The sequence below is a fragment of the Akebia trifoliata genome, chromosome 8 (genome assembly GCF_017979445.1).
Source record: "Akebia trifoliata isolate Shusen 1 chromosome 8, ASM1797944v1, whole genome shotgun sequence".
NCBI classification, from domain to species: Eukaryota; Viridiplantae; Streptophyta; class Magnoliopsida; order Ranunculales; family Lardizabalaceae; genus Akebia; species Akebia trifoliata.
In genome coordinates, this window is record NC_141382.1 from 45,048,300 (window position 1) to 45,067,141 (window position 18,842).

Below are 18,842 nucleotides of genomic sequence, written 5' to 3' on the forward strand. Positions count from 1 at the left end.
AGAAGGCATAAAACAAACATTAGAGAGAGTTCAACAAGAACCCTAACAGCACAATCGATATCATTTTGAGATTAAACAAGTTCAAGACCATTAGAAGAACGCAAGTTACCCAGGGATAAAAGGAAATCTTTTGCCACTCTTATTACAGACATGACCAACAGCGACAATGTCTGTATCTTTTGCATTCCTTTGGTTCAATCTAACAGGAACAAAAAATCAGAATGGGTATATGTAGAGTACCATTTTGAAATTTCAACTTTGATCTGAAGATTCCTAGGACACTGTGGACAATATGCATGAAATCTATAATGCAACTACTACAATTTTTTTAATAAGCATAACTTATATAAATAATAATTTCAAAGAAAGTAACCACCACATATAACAAACTTTCATGTTTCAAATCCAAATTTGAATCCCTTAAATTAATAATAATATAAGGTATTATTATCTTATATTTTACAAGGAAGAAACATAAATCAGAAAATATTGAAAAATTGTAGAGAAAATAATTATTTCATATTCATTTACTAAATATTATATAATTTTTTCAATAGCTTTCTCTGCATAATACTTAATACTACATAATTTTATATACAAATCAATTCAACAACTTTCTTTGCATACATTATTATCTTATATTTGGATTTATTTCTATATTGTTCCAATTATGCAACAACAAAGAAATGAAATAATAAGAAGAAAAATAGAAAATACAGTCACTATATATAACTTCAAGAAATAGGAAAAAACATAAAAGTCAACATCTCCAAAAGGTATACATAAACCTTCACACCTCACATTGGGGATGTGACACGACCATTTTTAAGATTTTTCCTTGTACCTCAGTGTGATTTTAATGAGCCTCACCCCGAGGCATAAACCTAACGTGCCTAAAAATATTGGCCCAAACTACTAAAATGAGGGTTGATAATTGAAATTGAACTAAACAAAATGATGTGAGCTATGTAAAGTAGTGGACAAAAAAAATAATCTATTTTGATTTGAATTTCCTGCCAAAAATTGAATTACGACGGATTGGATATTTGCCCCTGTGAACTCTGGAGAAAATCAATTACAACTAGTATGCACTTCCCATTCTGATTATGTTCAGTTGAGACAAAAGTCAGAAACTACATTACCACTACCAGGTATCAACCAAGCTTCAAGGCCTCCCTGAAACCCATGCTGAATTTGTTTTGCAGATCTTTCTTGCCAAAACCTCCATCTTGCATCATTGCCACAAACTCATTATAATCTATGCGTCCATCCTGAAAAAGCCCATAACACAAGACAATATTAACATTGTAAGTGATTTTAAAAGAACATGCAATGAAAAAATGCTTCCTTCACTTACGTTGTCCTGATCGACTTCTTGGATCATTTCTTCTAAACGGACGTCTTCCATACCAAATTCTTCACATGCCAGCTGGAGCTCATCTTGGGTGATGTACCCACTCCCATCTTTGTCAAAGTATGAGAAAGCTGCATACAAATGATCTTCACAGTTGATTTTGTTTAGATGGAGAGTCGCAGCTAAGAACTCGCCGTAGTCTATTGTACCACTATTGTCAACATCTGCCTGCAGTTTCAGAATATAACATGATGGTGGAACCAGTCTTTCCATCTATGTAGTGAATGCTTGGGAAATTAGAAAATATATGACTTGTACATATTAACTAAAGCTTTCAGGGGTGATTTTTTAACTGGTGCTTTTTTTTTATCGGTTCAAACAGACACTTACCGCATGCATTAACGCATAAATTTCAGACTCCTTCAGATTAGAACCCACTCTTTCCAAACCAGCCTTGAGTTCTTCAAAAGTGATTTGCCCGCTATTATCCGTGTCCATCATCTTGAACATTTCTTTTAGGCCAGCAATTTCCTCTTCAGACATGCTTTCAGCAATGACCTGTAAAGAATAACAAAAGTTGGCCATTACAATCTGACGCTTATATTTTTTCGTGTAGTGTAGCATAAATGCAACCAGCTGCAAAGTTGTCAATCCAAATCAAAGAGATGAAAAAGAATTTAGCAGAAAATCTAATGATTATGTTTAGGTATATTGGTAAAGTAGTGCAAGGAATGAAATGTAGGAGTTACTGCAAGTTAAAATTCAAAAATAATTTAAAAATTATCGGCCAAAAACATTGCCTAAACATACCTCTCAAAGCATAACTATACTTGAAAGACTCAAACCGCATCACAGACATGGAACTATCTAATGAAGACATCTCATTGGGCAGCTTATTCCAACAGTTTTAACCTTGTATTGGTTGCGTGGACTATCAATGTCAACATTACATTGAACTCTAAGTTAGACATGAACAGAACAAAGGGTTTGGTTTGGTGAGGATGAAATCTAGTATGGAGAGCTAATAATTACAGTGGAGATTATTCTACCAAAAATCAGTCCTTGACTCATTTCCATGTGGGTTCTATGAGTGCGTCAAGAAATTACTCTACTTTTAGCAAAATACATACTAAGATGACAGAAGCCCATGGACAACACATGGAGATAAGTCGAGGGCTGGTTTTTTATGAATATGATCTTCTCACCCATCGATATCATCACAAAAAAGAAGCTCTTTTTCAAACTTCCAACCAACACCTTTTAAACGTTAAGGCATGAATCAAGGCATTTCACTTAAGCCTTAAGGTGTCGAGTGTAAGGCATAAGGCATAAGCCTCACAAGCAAATAATATAAAAAAAATTAAATTTATGGCAATTCACAATTTCACCGTCCAAATTTCAATATCTGAATCTGATCCAAATTCATTAAATAAAATTAAAAATTAACCATATTCATACTTTCAAAGTTTTTATCCATCAAACAAAAAGCAACACTAGTGTAACTACTACTATAATTAAAAAGCATAACACCTCTCTAAGATTAGAAGAGGAAGCAAAGTAGAAATAGGAAGAAACAGGAAAATATTGGATGTGTTGGAGATAACTGGAGTTGCAGGTGAATAGGGTTTGTGGAGAATATGTCACAAAAAAAAAAAAAATTGTGATCGATATGCAAAATGCTAAAAACTAACATCTAGAAGTCACCAATCAAGTTGATTCTTAATGTGTAAGCTCACCAAAGGACCGGCTAAATGTTAATGGGATCAAAGGACCCTAAGAGTGCTCCATGTGGCAATAACTGGAGTAGCCAACATAGGGACAAGTATTTATATTTTTCTGTAGAACCTCCCCTGCAATATCATCACCACAGTAGAGTTTAAACACCAAATTTGAGATGGACCGTTGTGGTTCCCATACACCAGGGACACTAGAATATCGTACCATTAAACAAACGAAGGCATGAGAGAAAAGGATCTTCACTAATGATTGACTAGAGGGGACACCGAAGGCTTCCAACTCTTGGTTGTACTGCACTCTCCAAGTGTGTTGGTCCCCTACCCTCCCTTCTTCCTAACTTGTAGTTGGAAGGATAAATGTATGGAATTCTACAATTAATTTTTAATAGTGTTAGTGATTGTCAAAAACAGGTTGAAAAAAGTCTATTCTAAGACCAAAAAAATGAAGTGATTTTCAGAAAATAAAGAACCAACACCTCAAGTTTGCCTATGAAAAATGTCGTAGAGAAACTCGATGAAAAGCCCCACAAAAGAGAATTGATTTGATGCTAACTTGTGTTATTTGAGACCGATAAAAGATGGTTTGATCAGTTGAACCAGGTTGAATTATTTGGTTTTAAAATAACATAGGATGCCAACCAAGCTAGCTTGTCCTTGTTGATGATCTCCCCTTTATCCATCAAAGTAGAAACTTCAGAATGCGACTGATTAGGAGGTTGTAAAGCATAAATCTGTGTTTTGATTAGTTTTTTTCTAAGTTCAAGATGACATCACTACCATATCGGACTTTTTAAACAGCTCCCATGAATCTTGATCTGTTATACCTGATATTTATTTGGTTCTTTCATTAACAAATATCCACCATGCTCGAAAAACTACAAAATGAAAAAAGAACAATAACCTCTGCTTGATTAACATCAACTACTCATACAATAAAACAAAGTTTCATTGTGTGTGCTTCCATTTTAAGTGAGAAAGAAGATAATCCTTTGACCTAAGAAAAATGACTTTCACTATGTCAAAAATTAGACCAAGACATGTACGTCACTTAAAAGGGGTAGAATATGAAAATATTTTCTATGTTTTATTTTGTACACCCTTATTTGTATAACTCGAAAAGTCATTGCAAATCTTGAGGAATAAATCTCATTTTTGTGCATCTAAATATCTCAACTTTGATACGATGAGATTTGTTAGTCAATTTGACTTTTGCTCGGAATAGCATAAATACATAGTTTAGGCTATAAGTACGTCAAAATCTGAAATCGAATGGAAAAAAATAATAATAGAAGTTACGATTCTGGGGGTATTTTGGTCAATATAATATATATGAATTATTTAATTAAATGAAAGTATTAAAATAAATTAAGTTTAAGAAAATTGGGCTAATATTTAATTAGTTACGAAGGAGTGATTTGTGAGAGGGGGCTGTTTTTTATAAAAGAAATTTATGTAATGATAGGGTAACCACCTGTCCCACCTTTATTCCTCAATAAAATACATGTATATATGTACATAGATAGTTCTAAGAATCCATTCGTCCCTATAAAAACAGAACCAAGCTCTTGGTTTCTATTAAAAGTGAAAACCCTCTTCCTCTAACACCATTTTTGGCAGCCTTGGACGAAGAATTAGAAGAAGAGCCAATAGAGAAAAGCAATCGGCGTCTTGCAAGCTTCGAAGTGGAACATCTTGGGAGAACTTTAGAAAGAAAAAGAAATCCATTTTCTCCAACTCATAGATCCAGTTATTTTGAAGAAAATAAACAAGTTACATTCTAGAGACTTCGTAATCAAGTGGGCTTCTTATAACTTCTTAATCACAGTCATAAGTTATGTTAAAAGTATTTTTCTTAAAATTATTCAAGTTATTTTCCACTTCTATTATATTATGAAAATCATGCTTTTAGATATTGTTTGAAACATGTTTAGTTATGTTTAAATGTAGTTGAATAGTATATTGAAGGTGATAAAAAGTAGGAAAGTTTTTACAAGGATTTTTTCTTAAGTTTCATAAGAAATTGTGTGCTGAAATTTCTGGACAGCAGTAGTTCATAAGACTAAAAATGAAATATTAGGTATAAATCATGAAGAAATTGGTTTTAGATTCTTTTACGAAGTTGTAGATCTCTAAAATTTGTTAAAGTCGACCCAAATTTTACTCTATTTGGACTTTGCAGTTAAGTTTTTTTTTTTAAAGAAAATTGTAAATGTTTTAAATAGCATAATCTTTATTCTTGAACTCCAATTTTCAATTTTTATGATTCTATTTCGGATATTTTTTGTGTATTTAGTAAGATGAAAGTTATTTGAAATTCAATTACATTAATGTGTTTGAATGTATATCAAATTAATGAGTTTTCCTTAGTAAACTATAAAAGAAGACTTATTTGACGTAACTAATGAGTATTATCTTGGGGTAATTTTAAAGAAGATAATCTATTGTTTTTAACTCATAATTTCATATGAGATATATTAAACTTTTTAAAATGACATTGAGAATTGAATTCTTAATTGGTTGAGTGTATGGTGGATGAGTACCCAGGTACATTAGATTTAGCTCACGTGATCGCATGGTTAGAAGTTGTGACGAGATGGTATTTCACAGAAAGGCTGCGTATTCATCACTCATACTAGGTGTTAATTTTCAATTTAATTTACACTGTAAAATAAAAAGAATAATTATCCTTACGTATATTTTAGTGATATATTAAAGGGTTAGAGAAAAACTATAAAGAATAGTTGGTCGTAACTTTCTAGAACGACATGCTACTCTAGGATATAGATTGAGATGTCTAATCTCCCTAATGGTATGGGATGTTTTGGAGATCAACACCACTCTCGATATCCAGGAAATTCCCTTCTATCTTTGATCGAGAACAAGGTGTAAAGGCAGTGTATGTACAAGACTAGAGTTATTTGAGGTTCACATACACGCTTGATGGGTATAGACGAAGCTGGCTAGTCAATGATCATTAGCAATTTAGAGTAGTCAAACAGATTTGACCCACGTTATGGAGGCATGTTTTACTATTGCCCTGGCCAAACGGCCAACCTGAGTCAAATAAACAGCTACCCTCTCGTGGTTTGACTTGCTGACCACAAAATGAGGAACTAACAGTGGGGTTCCACACCGATGAAGTATTGAAACATATACGTATCTTGACTGAGATATTCACATCAGTTGTAATCCTCAACCTCTATTCTAACACTCTATCATTGATTGTATATTATGTGGATTTACGAATTTTATGTATTCATCATTTCAGTTAAATTATTTAAAAGCAGATTATTTTAGTATGTTAATGTATTTCTCTCATAACTGATTTATTAGAAAAAAAACCAGCATATTTTTGGTGTGATTAATCTACATACTTAGGGCTATTGTTTAGAACTATAATAAACTTAATGAGTAACTCAAGTTACTCACCTACCAAACAACAATTTCAGATATACCCACAACTGAGGAATTCTACGAGCTTCCACTTTAGGAGGAGTAGATTGATGATGAAGCAAAACTTATAGGGGAGAAGTTTAGCTACTATTACATTAGGTGACTAGTGATGATTAGGTGAAGCATCTTTTTGAGAGGTTTATTTTTATATATGCTTTGGCACAGTATGTGTCAATCCTTTTGAATATGTATATAGTTTCAATTTGAGAGATTTTCAAGTGACCCTAGGATATGTGGATGATGTACAAACTCTGATACGCAGATATTTCAATATTTGTTTTGTTTAATGAAAGTTTCACTGTTATATCATATTAAAAATTGTTCAATTTGTATCTATATATTGATTACCATGATATGGGTTAGATATCATGCCTCAGGATTTAACTAGGAATCATGGGGATTCGTGTTGAATTTTTGGGATGTGACATTATTAGTCTAAGCTATAAACTCAGAGGCAACAAAGTTCTTACTCTGATGGCTATTTTCTTGAGCTTATTCATGGCAGAAAATTGCTTCAAGCGAGTAAGAACTGCAGAATCAAGAGGCTTATCAGGAGCTACACCATCAACCTGAACCCAAGGGTGGCCTGCCAACATAACAACTAGTTACTAACATAAAAATATCCACATCTTCTAGCAAAAAAAAAAACTGTGGAACATCCATTTTCCAGAAAAGATCAACCCCACTTGTTCAAATGACCTATAACCTGTATTTCTCAAAGAACATAAAAGGATTCATGAGTTCGTCGGAGAGAAGTGGAATTGAAAATTCCCTAGAACAAAATTCCAGTGTTACTGAACTGACATGTATTTTAGTTTAAATCATCACAGCCCAGGAGTTATCAAGGTTTCACAATTACCATCCAGGAAAATCTAATATTGAATTCTTATAAGCCATAATTTAATTTGTTGCATCTGATACGAGTGTATGGCCTGAGCCCATCACTCAATTGGACCCATCAAGCCAATCTTCTATGTCACAAATTAGTCCAATCTTTTTTTTTAAAAATTAGCAAAAAATCCAACAGATATAACCGTCCCCATCCTGCATACTTTTGAACTGTCAGAAAAGACCAACCAATGGGATTGATTTTTGACTTTAGAAGTTCTCTCTCTGTCATAGATAATGTGTGACTGAATTAAGAAATATAGAAATATACAGAAAAGACAGAATAATTACTGATGATAAATTTAATTATGGTCCACTAAACCAGACCAAAATCAGTTTGCACAACATTATCTAAATATGAACTAAATCACATTATAGAAGAGGATCTACTTACAGAGCACTTCATGGGCAGTTAGTCGTTTCTTCGGGTCTCTTTCAAGCATTTTCGTCACCAGATCTTTTGCACTGTCAGAGATGCTAGGCCAAGGATCTGATATAAAGTCAAGCTCTCCATTTAAAACCTGTTCAAATATCCCCTGCTCGGTTTCTGGATCAGCGGACATGAATATCATAGCAAGACAGTTAGATATCTTTGTTAGGAAGATTTGGGCTTCTCAAATTAAAATACAGAAGAGCAATGAGCCATGAAATATCACCATCCCAAAATGGAGGAACCCCACTTAGTAAAATATATATGATAACCCCTGCACTCCAAACATCACATTCTGGGCCATAATGTTTCCGCAAAACTTCTGGGGCAACATAATAAGGACTCCCAACCACATCAGTGAATATTTCCCCTGAAGAATTAAATTAGTGAATCTTGATCAGAAGCAGGAAGAAGCTCAAATATAAAACAATAAAAAGAAATGAAATGCAATACTAACTATTGCTAGTGTCAAATGCATTGGAGCAATGCAGGGGGGAGCCTATCAGAGTGCACATTGTCTAAGAAAATCTACCACTTCAGCAAAGAAAAAATGACCTCTTAATTCTTCATGGTGAAAAGATATTACAATTGTTAAGTAAGAGAGATCCTTTTGTGGAGCGAACATGGGTATTAGGTCTTTGATATGAATTTGCAGATAATCAAGTTGCACTCTCTGCTTGCAGACCCAAAATTGCTGGGACAAGGCTTTGGACAATGATTGAAAAAGTTGCATAGCCAAAGGTTATAAATATCTGACTTCTATATATCATAGCCTGAAATTTAGTAAATTTCAATTTTAAAAATTACATAAATTCTTATGTAGAAATTACAACTTATCAATTTTCTCCAATAATTAGATATTAATCAAACTTGAAGCAGCTAATTAAGCATGATATAACAAAAACTTCAGATTTTCCAGAACTTATACCCTTTTTTTTAGATTTTACACTTTTAGGCATGTAAGAAGGTCTTAGAAAATGTAAGTGTTGTCACACATTAGACAAGGAAGTTTACTGTTTTGGATGGGTAAAGCAGGATTGAACCCACCAGGACTCACCAATTCTAGCATGATGAGCCAACCATCAACACCAACATGCACAAAACTCGACCTAACAAGGTTAATTTTTTTATATTTTAATGGGTAAGCTAGACTTGAACCCACAGCCTCAAACATGCTTTGCAATTTGTCAAACCAACTGAGCTACGGGTCTAAGCCAAGGTTGAAAATATTAGTTTTACTAAGAAAACAACCAGTATGAGGGCCCAATGGTTTCCCACCTTTAGTTTGTACATGATACTTTGGTGTATGTTGATGCCTCCACTACTCATCCTAGCTTCCTTAGAGGTTTACACTTTTAGGCATGTAAGGTCTTAGAAAATGTAAGTGTTGTCACAAATTAGACAAGGAAGTTCATTGTTTTGGATGGGTAAAGCAGGATTGAACCCAAGATCAACCTTATACACCAGCACTCACCAATACTAGTGTTGTGCTACATGCGGCAATTATGATGAATAGTACGAAAAAAAGAAAAACAAGAAAGAAATAAAAACACACAGATTTAACGTGGTTCAGCAGTGTGCTTATATCCACAAGAGCGAGGAGCTGAATTTTCACTATATGTCAAATTAGGGTTACATCATATAAATTTATAGTAAACCCTAGCCGTACAATAGGAGAGAGAAAATTACGAAAATTAGGTTTATTTATTTGATATTTTAATTTGACTAGGATTCTTGATTTATTTCTTTATATAGATTGTATTAGGGTTTTTTTTATTTATTAATGAACAATGAAGATTTTGATGAATAAAAAATGTAGTTATTTCATGGAGTGAAGTGAGTTCTCCACCATTCTTGGTGTGATTCCAAGGTTCTATCTTTTTATCACTTTCTCTTTTTTTATTCTATCTTTATTTTTCTTTTCTATTCTTTTGTTTTTCTTGATTCTTTGTTAGTTCCTTGTTCTTGATTTTCTTGAATTCTTGATTCTTGAAATCCCTTTCTTGATTCTTGATTCTTGAAACCTACAATCCCCTTTCTCGATTCTTGAAACCTACAAACCTCAACCCTTAATCATTTCCCCATTTTATTTTACCCTTAATCCTTTTCCACTACCTTTAATCCTTATCTCTATCCTACAATAATTGCAATAATATTTTCATTTTACCTTATGGGTTTATCCTAACCCAAATCGTAAACCCAATCTCAAATCCTTAATCATTACCCAAAATCCTAAATCAATTCCCTAAAAAACCTCCATATTTTCTTATCTCCCTTATCGTCATGCATTATACTTTGGTACGTTAATGCTTCTACTACTCATATTAGAGGTCTCCTCTAATATTTTGAGGTAGTTTTTGGACTGGCCCTTACCCTTATAAAGATTAAGGTTAATGGGGTTGGGAAGTTACTAAATTTTTCTTAAAGAGTATTCTAGGTTGTGAAGTGGAAATGTTTCCATCTCAGTGCCAGTTACAAGAATAAATCCATTTAGGACCCAGTTCTGAAAAGAATAATTAATAGGCTTTGTGGGAGTCTAAATTCCTTTCCACAAACGGGAAGCTAACTCTTATTAAAAGCACAATTTCAACAATTCTAGTTATCTTGTATATTTCATGTCCCTCTTCTCCATCCCCAAAAACATCGAGAAACAGATTGACACAATATGCCGTGACTTTCTGTGGAATAGAAGTAACAGATCCCACAGTTTCACCTTGTAAAATAGAACATGATTTAGTCCCCTAAAAGGGAATATGAGGCAAAGGTGGTGAAATCTGAAAGATATGAACACCATTCTTCTTGAGAAATGACTTATAAAATTGATCACGATAGTCTTTGGAGGGAACTAATCAAGGTTGGAGTTGATCATTTGGAGCGAAAGGCCAATGAAGAGAGATCATCCTATGGTTGTGGACATGAGGGGCATCTAAAATATTTTGCCTGAGTTCAAAAAATTAAAAGCTTTGAGTAGGTAAAGGAAACAAGAACCGCTTTTGGGATGTTGTTACTAATGGCAATTTCCCCTCAAAACCCATTTTCCAACTTGTATTCTATGTCAAATAAGAAAAATGTTTCAATTCAAGTATTCTTTGTTTGGGGTGAGTTATCTTGGAATTTTTGTTTTAGGAGAAATATCAATTATTGATAATTTGAATTACTAGCTTTTCTCATTAGTTGTATTTCTGCTTTCCCATCTCTCCTTTGAAGGAGGATAGTTGAATATGGATAAGGAATTGTAATAGCAAATTTGATGCAGGATGATGAGGGGAGATAAGAAAATATGGGATTTTTAGGGAATTTGGTTTAGGATTTTGGGTAAGGATTGATGATTTGAGATTGGGTTTACGATTTGGGTTAGGATAAGGTAAATCTAAAAGGTAAAATGAAAATTTTATTTCAATTATTATAAAATAGAGAAAAAGGGTTAGAGGTTTGTAGGGTAAGGAAATGATTAAGGGTTAAAGATTTGGAAAAGAGATTAATGAAACAAAGGTTAAAGAAAATGAGGAAAAGATTAAGGGTAGAGATTTGTAGAATCAAGAAAGGGGTTTCAAGAATCAAGAAAATTAAGAATAAGGAATTAAAAGAAAATTAAGAAAAAAACAAAAGCTTAGAAAAAGAAAAATAAAGATTAGAAGAAAATAATGTTATATTAGACTCACTCCAAAATGGCCTCACATCACAACCATTGTTGGAAAAATCAAGCTCAAGCTTTCTTTTTATTCATCATTCTTCTTTATTGTTCATCTTTGTTAATTAAAAAAGTCCTAATACAATCTATATAAAGAAAATAAATCAAGAATCCAAGTCAAACTAAAATGACAAATAAATAACCTTATTTTCGTAATTTTTTCTCTCCTAATTTTTAAACCCTAATAAACTTAAATATAAGACAAACTAAAATTACTAAACTGCCCCTAAATATTATACTAAGATCATGGACCAATGATAACATGAAAATAAAACCAAAAAATATAAAAGTAAAGTCCTAGAACAGAAATCTAAATAAAAACTAAAATCTACTCTTTAAGATTTGATGTCCCCATTAACATTCTTAGTCAAATTGTTTTACCACGCTTAAGCCCACTCGAACAGTTCCACTCTCCCAACATCCATTATCTAGGGATCAATAATTCCCTCCAAGGTAGTTTTCCTCGTTTGGGCAGCAGCCTTGGATAATATTCTAAACATTGTCCATTTCATTTCTTGGAATAATCATTATTTCTGATTCTACTTCTTATAAGCTTGTGGAGAATCCATTAATCACATTCTCATTTATTGCAATTTAACACATAACATTTGTTCCTAGTTTCTGAGACTCTTTAACATTATTTGGATCTTTCCCAACTTCGTTTTCTCTATCTTCCAAAGTAAGCAATCCATAATCTTGCTTGCAAGTGAATGCTTTGGACCTTGATCCCATTTGCAGTTTGTTGTGGATTTGGAAGGAAAGAAACAGGTGTATCTTTATTAAAAAGGGACTCTTAGAGCAAAAAGTCATCAAAGCTTTTTGGGACTTGAAACTTTTTGGTGCAAGTTTATTTAAGAATCCAGACCTATTCTTTGAGTATTTTGTTTTTATGAGGGTGCATGCATCTTATGACGATATATTGAGATGGTGGTTGCAATTCTTTTTTCTTTTTCTTTTTCTTCTTTTCATGTTCCTCTCTTTTAGGTAGGTCTCCTTGACCTCCTTTTGTGTTGTTCTTCGTCTCTTTTTAATAAAATTTACACTTGTCAAAAGAAAAGAAAAAAAAACAATGATTTAGCTGCACAAAGTTTCAAATGCACTTGCCATCATGTTTTTCAATAAGAAAATCACAAGCATTTCCTAAGAAATCAATCCAAACGTGAACTTCAAGATTGTAGAACTAGCAAAAGAAGACATTTCAAAAACATACCTGGCCTAAAAAATACCGAAAGTCCAAAGTCAATTGTTTTGAGTGGAGAGTCCTCTTCCTGATTGACAAACAGAAAATTCTCGGGCTTCAAGTCTCGATGTATAACACGTAAAGAATGACAAGCTTCAACTACACCAACTATAACCCTCGCAAGCTCAGACGCCTTCTTTTCCGAATAATGACCTCTCTGAATAATCCTATCAAAGAGCTCCCCACCCGCACACAACTCCATAACAACATGAACTGCCACGGCATCCTCGTAAGCACCCGTGATTGAGATAACATTCGGATGACCCTCCAAGTGGTGCATTATTTGAATTTCTCGTCTAACATCCTCCACATCCTCTTCTGTCGTTAGCTTCCTCTTCGCAATCGATTTGCAAGCGTACTCTTTCTCGGTTGCTTTCTCCACACATAGAAAAGTCGTTCCAAATTGCCCTTGTCCAAGCTTCCGTCCCAAACTGTAAATTTCCTTAAGATTCAAAGTTTTTCTTTTTAATACAGAATCCATCTGAAGCCCTGCACTTGATACTCTCTTGAAATGTTTGGACCTCTTTTCCTTAGTGGATTCTTCTGGTTTACTTTCCTGTACTGTATTCGGCTTAACGGGCTTCGTTGATTCCATTTGGACAGGCAATGGTGCTTCAGATACTTTGGGGTCAGACAAAGATGCATCTGTATTGATCGCGCCAGCTGCATTGCTTCCGCTTCCTTCCCCATTGGGAGGAGGAAGCGTAACCTCGGTCCCACGGTGGGAACGCCAAAATGTAGCTGAAACAGTTTGCAAGAATCCATTTTTCCCTAAATTCGGTCCTATGCATACGTTCCCCATCAAATCTCAAACTCAATAACTTCTGAATCCTCTCGATTTTCCAACATTGAAACTAGCGGAATCGATCCCATTATCAACACGATCGAGAAAGCTGAATTCCCTCATAGTATATACCTTAGAGAAGTAAGTATAAATTTACTGAGACTTAATGCCTTTTGAAACCCTAGTTTGTAGTTGATGGACGAATTTTAGGAATTTTAAACAAATGGGTAAAAATAGGATCTCATAAATCACTGGTTTTCAAGAAGATCCTAATAGAAAAGATCAAAATTCCAGAGAATTCAATCCAATTTAGAGATAAATGAGCAAAATTACAATAAAATGCAACAATCTCGCAGAAAAATCAAAACTTTATTGCAAAATAATCAAATTAGAATTTTTAAACAAAATAAAAAAGAAAAAGAAAGACAAATTATAGATTCCTAAACGAATCTGCATCAAATTACTCGATTCAAAAATCAAAAAATGGCATACTTTGATTATAATGCATGAATATCATCAGAAATGAGAAAAAAATTCAAAAAATGGAAATTTGGATAAGAGATTCAATGAAGATAAAAGGAAGGAGAGAGAGATCGAGTGAGCACCAGCCACCAGCAGAACGACCTCTCGTTACAGAGGAGACGCTGAGGAGAAAGATCGCTTTCTTCCCCTCTTGATTTTTTTATTATTATTTAATTTTTAGTCTTATTTAGTTCTACCCCCCATAAAATTCAATATATTAGAATTAACTCCTTAAAAAACTAATTTTAGATCTTTCCACGTGGCAAAACCCAATTTGTTGATTTGAAGAAAATATTGTAATACCCTTCTTTCTTCATTACGCACACCAAAAGTACCCTACATATCCACTTACACACACTTAAAAAGTAAAAATTCTCAACGAGTATTCTCAATACACACACCCCATGAACTACATAAATAATTTTTTATTCTCTAAACACTCACCCACAGAACCAATCTCTGCTTCTTTCTCTCTCTCATTTCTTTTTCTTCCTTACATCTAAAAAGATTTTAATAATGGTCTTAAGTTTTAATCTTACTTGTTTTTCGTACCTTAATACCTCCAATCGTGTCCAAATTATAAATATGAGAAAGTTTCATTTGATAGATATCCCATTAGCTCTATTTGATAATATTTAGTAAGTACCTCACAAATTTGCTCAAACAAATTTGATCTAAATCTATCGAACAAATTTGTTAAAAAATCTTTCATTCAAAATTGTGATTTTGGAATTTTTATTTATTTATCGATAAGTATATTTTTAATGAGTACAATAACTTGATGTTGGCAAGATTTGAACTCAAGTCTCTGGTATCACACCCAAAAACTTTTTCAATTAAGTCAATTGACACCAGCATGTTTTGAAGATTTTATAGTGATTTTTTCACTTTCCTTTATGATTAAATACAAAAAGATAAAAAATAAAAATAAATAAGATAGTTTGAGAAAGAAAATCTTAAAACCTAAGATACAGTTGAATGATAATAATTTGGGGTCAAGGAATATGCTCTTTCTATAGTCTCAAGTTCAAATCTCACTACCCATAAAAAAAAATCTTGGTGGTCACGCACCGCTCCACGTAGTAGGGTATAGCCTGAGTGTGGGGCGTAGGGGTTAGTCTGGTGCGTGCAAACTGGCCCGGATACCCTTCGTTATCAAAATATATATATATATATATATGGGTCTCGTTCGGCACCCTAAGTTTTACCACACACTTTAACAAACGCGTTTTGTCTTACATGGGTTAGAAGTTTCAAAATGAGCTGATTTTTGGTGAGGATGATCTCTATGGTGAGGAGATCATCCTCACCAAAAATCAGCTTATTCCAAAACTTCTAACCCCATCAAAATTGATTTGCAAAAAATGGACGGTCCACGATTTTTCAACGTATAAACATGGGGCTAAACATTTCGGAATGGGCTGATTTTTGGGGAGGATGATCTTCTAATCATAGAGATCATCCTCACCAAAAATCAGCTTATTCCAAAACTTCTAACCCATGTAGGACAAAAAACGTTTGTTAAAGTGTGTGGTAAAACTTAGGGTGCTGAACATTTCCATATATATATATATATATATAAATATATATATATATATACATTTATTCAATCTCTCACAAAATTTAAAAGGAGATGAATGTGTAGAGAGAAAGAGAGAGAGAGAGTGTGTGAGAGTGAATGGTGGGGAAGAAGAAGAAGAAGAATAAGGTGTTTGATATGTTATGGTGTGTGCATTGAGAATTTTCGAAAAAGGTAAAATTGTAAATTTTATTTTTTACATTTTATGAGTATGATGTGTGCAAATAGACGCTCCCTTCTCTTATAGCTATGCACCATTCATTCATTCCCCACCACACAGCATACACTATCTTCTCTCTCTCTCTCTCTCCCTTTCTTTCCTGGTTTAGTGGTGTCATGGCTGTATTTCTCTCGTCTACAACTATAATCCCATTCTCTACGATAAAGAACAATTCAGTCAAAGAAATTAAAAGCTTGCGCACCATTACTACTAAATGCGAATCGAGATCGACAGAGAGTGGTGGGGCATCTACAGATGATGATTCAAAACTCAAGATAGGTTCTCCAATTATAATTGTTGAAGCTCCTAAAACGATAAAGACAGCTGCATCCATGCCATGTCTAAGGGTCAATACAGGCTTAGTTAAACCAGGTGATGTGGGAAGGTAATAATTATCCTCCTCTCTGCTTTTTAGGATCTGTTGGTTGCTGAGAAAACCTTTTTTTAGAGAAAATGAATTCTTTGAAAATATTAATTCTGGTACTTGATTGCATCTAAGAAACTGGATTTTGTTACGAGGATAAGGATAATCGTGAGAGAATAACATCTGGAGATGAAAAATCAATTTCCCATAGGCAGAGGTGGGAAAATATTTTCTCCCACGCAGTGGAAAATTGGAACAATGGAAACGGTTACACGTGAAAATAAATTACTTGGGAAAAATGAATTCCGTTGCTTTATTGCATGTAGGAAAATATTTTTGTAAGGGTAAGGACAATCGTGAGAGAAAATGAATTTTTCTCTCATGAGTGGAAAATTGGAACAATAAAATCGGTTCTATGTTAAAATAAAGTACTTAAGAAAATGAATTCTTCCTAAAAATGAATTTCATTGCTTTATTGAATCTAGGAAAATGCTTTTTCAAGGATAGGGATAATCATGAGAGAATAACATTAAGAGATAGAAAATTTATTGTCCAAGCGTAGGCAGGGGCGGAGCTAGGATTTTGCCCAAGTGTACTAAGAGTGGGAAATTTTTTGTAGGGGCAACAACGGCAAATTCTTTTATCCGTCATTGTTATCTATCGCAATAACTCATAAATCTCTATGCATTTTGAAAATTCTTGTAGGGGACAATGCCCCTATTGCCCCCACTATACATTCGTCCTTGGGCATAGGGGTGGGTAAATGGTTTTACCCAATTGCCTTGGGCAGTAAAATGATTTTTTTGGGAAAATGTGTAATCACACACCTTAAAATTGTATTTTCAAAGGAAAATCCTTTTTCCACCTATTTTCCAAGGGCATTTGTACGGACCCCATGGTCTAGCGCTGAGATGGGAAGACATTCCTATAAAATCCCTAATGAAATTGATCTCTAAGAACTCTGTATTATTAGAAAGAATAATACTATTGCAATTTTGTAGGTTGGATGGACTGCTTTTGGGGGTTAAGAAACGCTTCCAAAAGCTATTGGGCGTTTTGTGAAACGAACTTATGTGGACATTTTGGTCATTAAGGGTTCATATTATTGCAAGAAAAAATGGTACGAAAATGATTTTCTCCAAAAATGTGATTGTACATTTCAAATGATTTTTTTTCCCAAAGCTTAAAACCGATTCTCTTCCTGACATTTTCCTTGGTGCAATCAAACATGGACTGAGGACTAATTTCCCCAAAAAAAAATTTCCTGAGAAAATAATTTCTTTGTGATCATATACACCTTAGCATGTGGACATTTTGATTATTAACTTAAAATCATAGAAACATTTGGAGAGTATTTTGATTTTGATTTAAATATTATGGATATTTTCTTTCTGAATAATTCTTTGAGAATTCAGAAACCTTACTTTGTTTTGTGCAGAATCGTAGCCAGAAAGCCTAAAGATGTATGGGCAGTTCGGCTTGCCATTGGTACTTATTTAATAGATGGAAAGCATTTTAAGCCTTTGGATCTTGACGAATGAACGGCTCAGATTGGTTCAAAAGAGCATATTTTCATGTATGATTTTGAAAATTTATTTTCCTCTAAATTTTGGTATACATTTCGTGTAGAACGCCACGTGTCTTATAACAAGGATGGTTCTTTCAAAATTTGAAGCGGGCTACCAGCTTCAAAGTCGGACTCAGCTGTCGATTGTCAAATGGACTCCAATGCACCTCTCCTTTAATTATTTTGTCATACAATTGTTATGTTTGAGAGCCTGAACTTTTCTTCAAATGGGATCATTATCATGGTTTTAAAATCTGGTTTCGCATCTCGTCTCGTCCATGTCAGATACCGAGTCATCTCAGATGAGTTTTTCGATATGTTGGAGACGTCTTGTTCAAAAATTTAATAAAGGAACTTGAGGTTTTAAATCACATCTGAAAAATTGGCTTGTCCATGCCTGATATTGAGACGACTCGGACGATACGTCTTGGTCTCAGACAAGTTCTGAAACCATGATCAATATACTACCAAGTCAATTTTTAATTGCGTTGAGTCACAAAAGAATTTCAACCTTCTCAAGAATTTATTTATTTTTTAAAAAAACAAACATAATTCTTGATTTAAATAATTATTTTAAATATTTAATATTTGAATGATTGATACACATGGGTCCGTAAATCTCATAAGAGAACTTAAGGTGATCTAGGATGTTCAACATATAGAGATCGAAGGATTATGAAGTTATTCGAAAATCTAAAGTTTTCTCTATAGACTCAATCCTAAGGTTGAAGATTACTAGCGTTGAAGATTAAAAATAAATGATTAGGACTAGTTTCATGGAGAGACTAAAGAGTTTTAAGCTACAACTTGAGGGCATTCAGGTTATTTTCATTAATCTATCACAGAAGACTGAGTTCAAGGGGCAGGTAATCAGTTTGAAAATATGGGGATGTCTCAAATACTCTCCAATACGTATCTAAAACACCACTAATTTTCATGGTTTTTTTTTTCCTCTCTCACAAATATGTATAAAGTTGCAAAATTTCAAATTCACGAATTACCAATCTTCTAATC

General features: G+C 33.6%; 2 protein-coding genes across 2 annotated transcripts; one reads left to right on the forward strand and one right to left on the reverse strand.

Annotated features, from left to right (window-relative positions):
- Positions 1 to 977: 977 nt before the first annotated feature.
- Positions 978 to 14,225, reverse strand: LOC147397108 (calcium-dependent protein kinase 20-like). The gene is made up of 7 exons (XM_086452559.1): positions 12,763 to 14,225; positions 8,088 to 8,231; positions 7,826 to 7,978; positions 7,014 to 7,129; positions 1,745 to 1,912; positions 1,358 to 1,582; positions 978 to 1,271 (listed from the first exon to the last, which is right to left on the reverse strand). Exons 1-7 carry the CDS (start codon positions 13,592 to 13,594, stop codon positions 1,155 to 1,157), a joined length of 1,755 nt encoding a protein of 584 aa, XP_086308685.1. The 5' UTR covers positions 13,595 to 14,225; the 3' UTR covers positions 978 to 1,154.
- A 1,718-nt stretch (positions 14,226 to 15,943) lies between these two features.
- On the forward strand, positions 15,944 to 17,964 carry CRR42 (DUF3148 family protein). The gene is made up of 2 exons (XM_086452562.1): positions 15,944 to 16,282; positions 17,700 to 17,964. The coding sequence occupies exons 1-2, from the start codon at positions 16,014 to 16,016 to the stop codon at positions 17,800 to 17,802; spliced, it is 372 nt and encodes a 123-aa protein (XP_086308688.1). The 5' UTR covers positions 15,944 to 16,013; the 3' UTR covers positions 17,803 to 17,964.
- Positions 17,965 to 18,842: the final 878 nt, after the last annotated feature.

What these genes read in the sequence shown, in the direction of transcription:
- LOC147397108 (XM_086452559.1), bottom strand. Translation starts at nt 13,594, where the DNA reads ATGGGGAACGTATGCATAGGACCGAATTTAGGGAAAAATGGATTCTTG. An exon ending in GGTTCCTCCATTTTGGGATG is followed by an intron (nt 7,979 to 8,087) that starts GTGATATTTCAT and finishes CCGCTGATCCAG; the next exon opens with AAACCGAGCAGGGGATATTT. An exon ending in AACTGCCCATGAAGTGCTCT is followed by an intron (nt 7,130 to 7,825) that starts GTAAGTAGATCC and finishes TTATGTTGGCAG; the next exon opens with GCCACCCTTGGGTTCAGGTT.
- CRR42 (XM_086452562.1), top strand. Translation starts at nt 16,014, where the DNA reads ATGGCTGTATTTCTCTCGTCTACAACTATAATCCCATTCTCTACGATA. An exon ending in AAACCAGGTGATGTGGGAAG is followed by an intron (nt 16,283 to 17,699) that starts GTAATAATTATC and finishes TGTTTTGTGCAG; the next exon opens with AATCGTAGCCAGAAAGCCTA.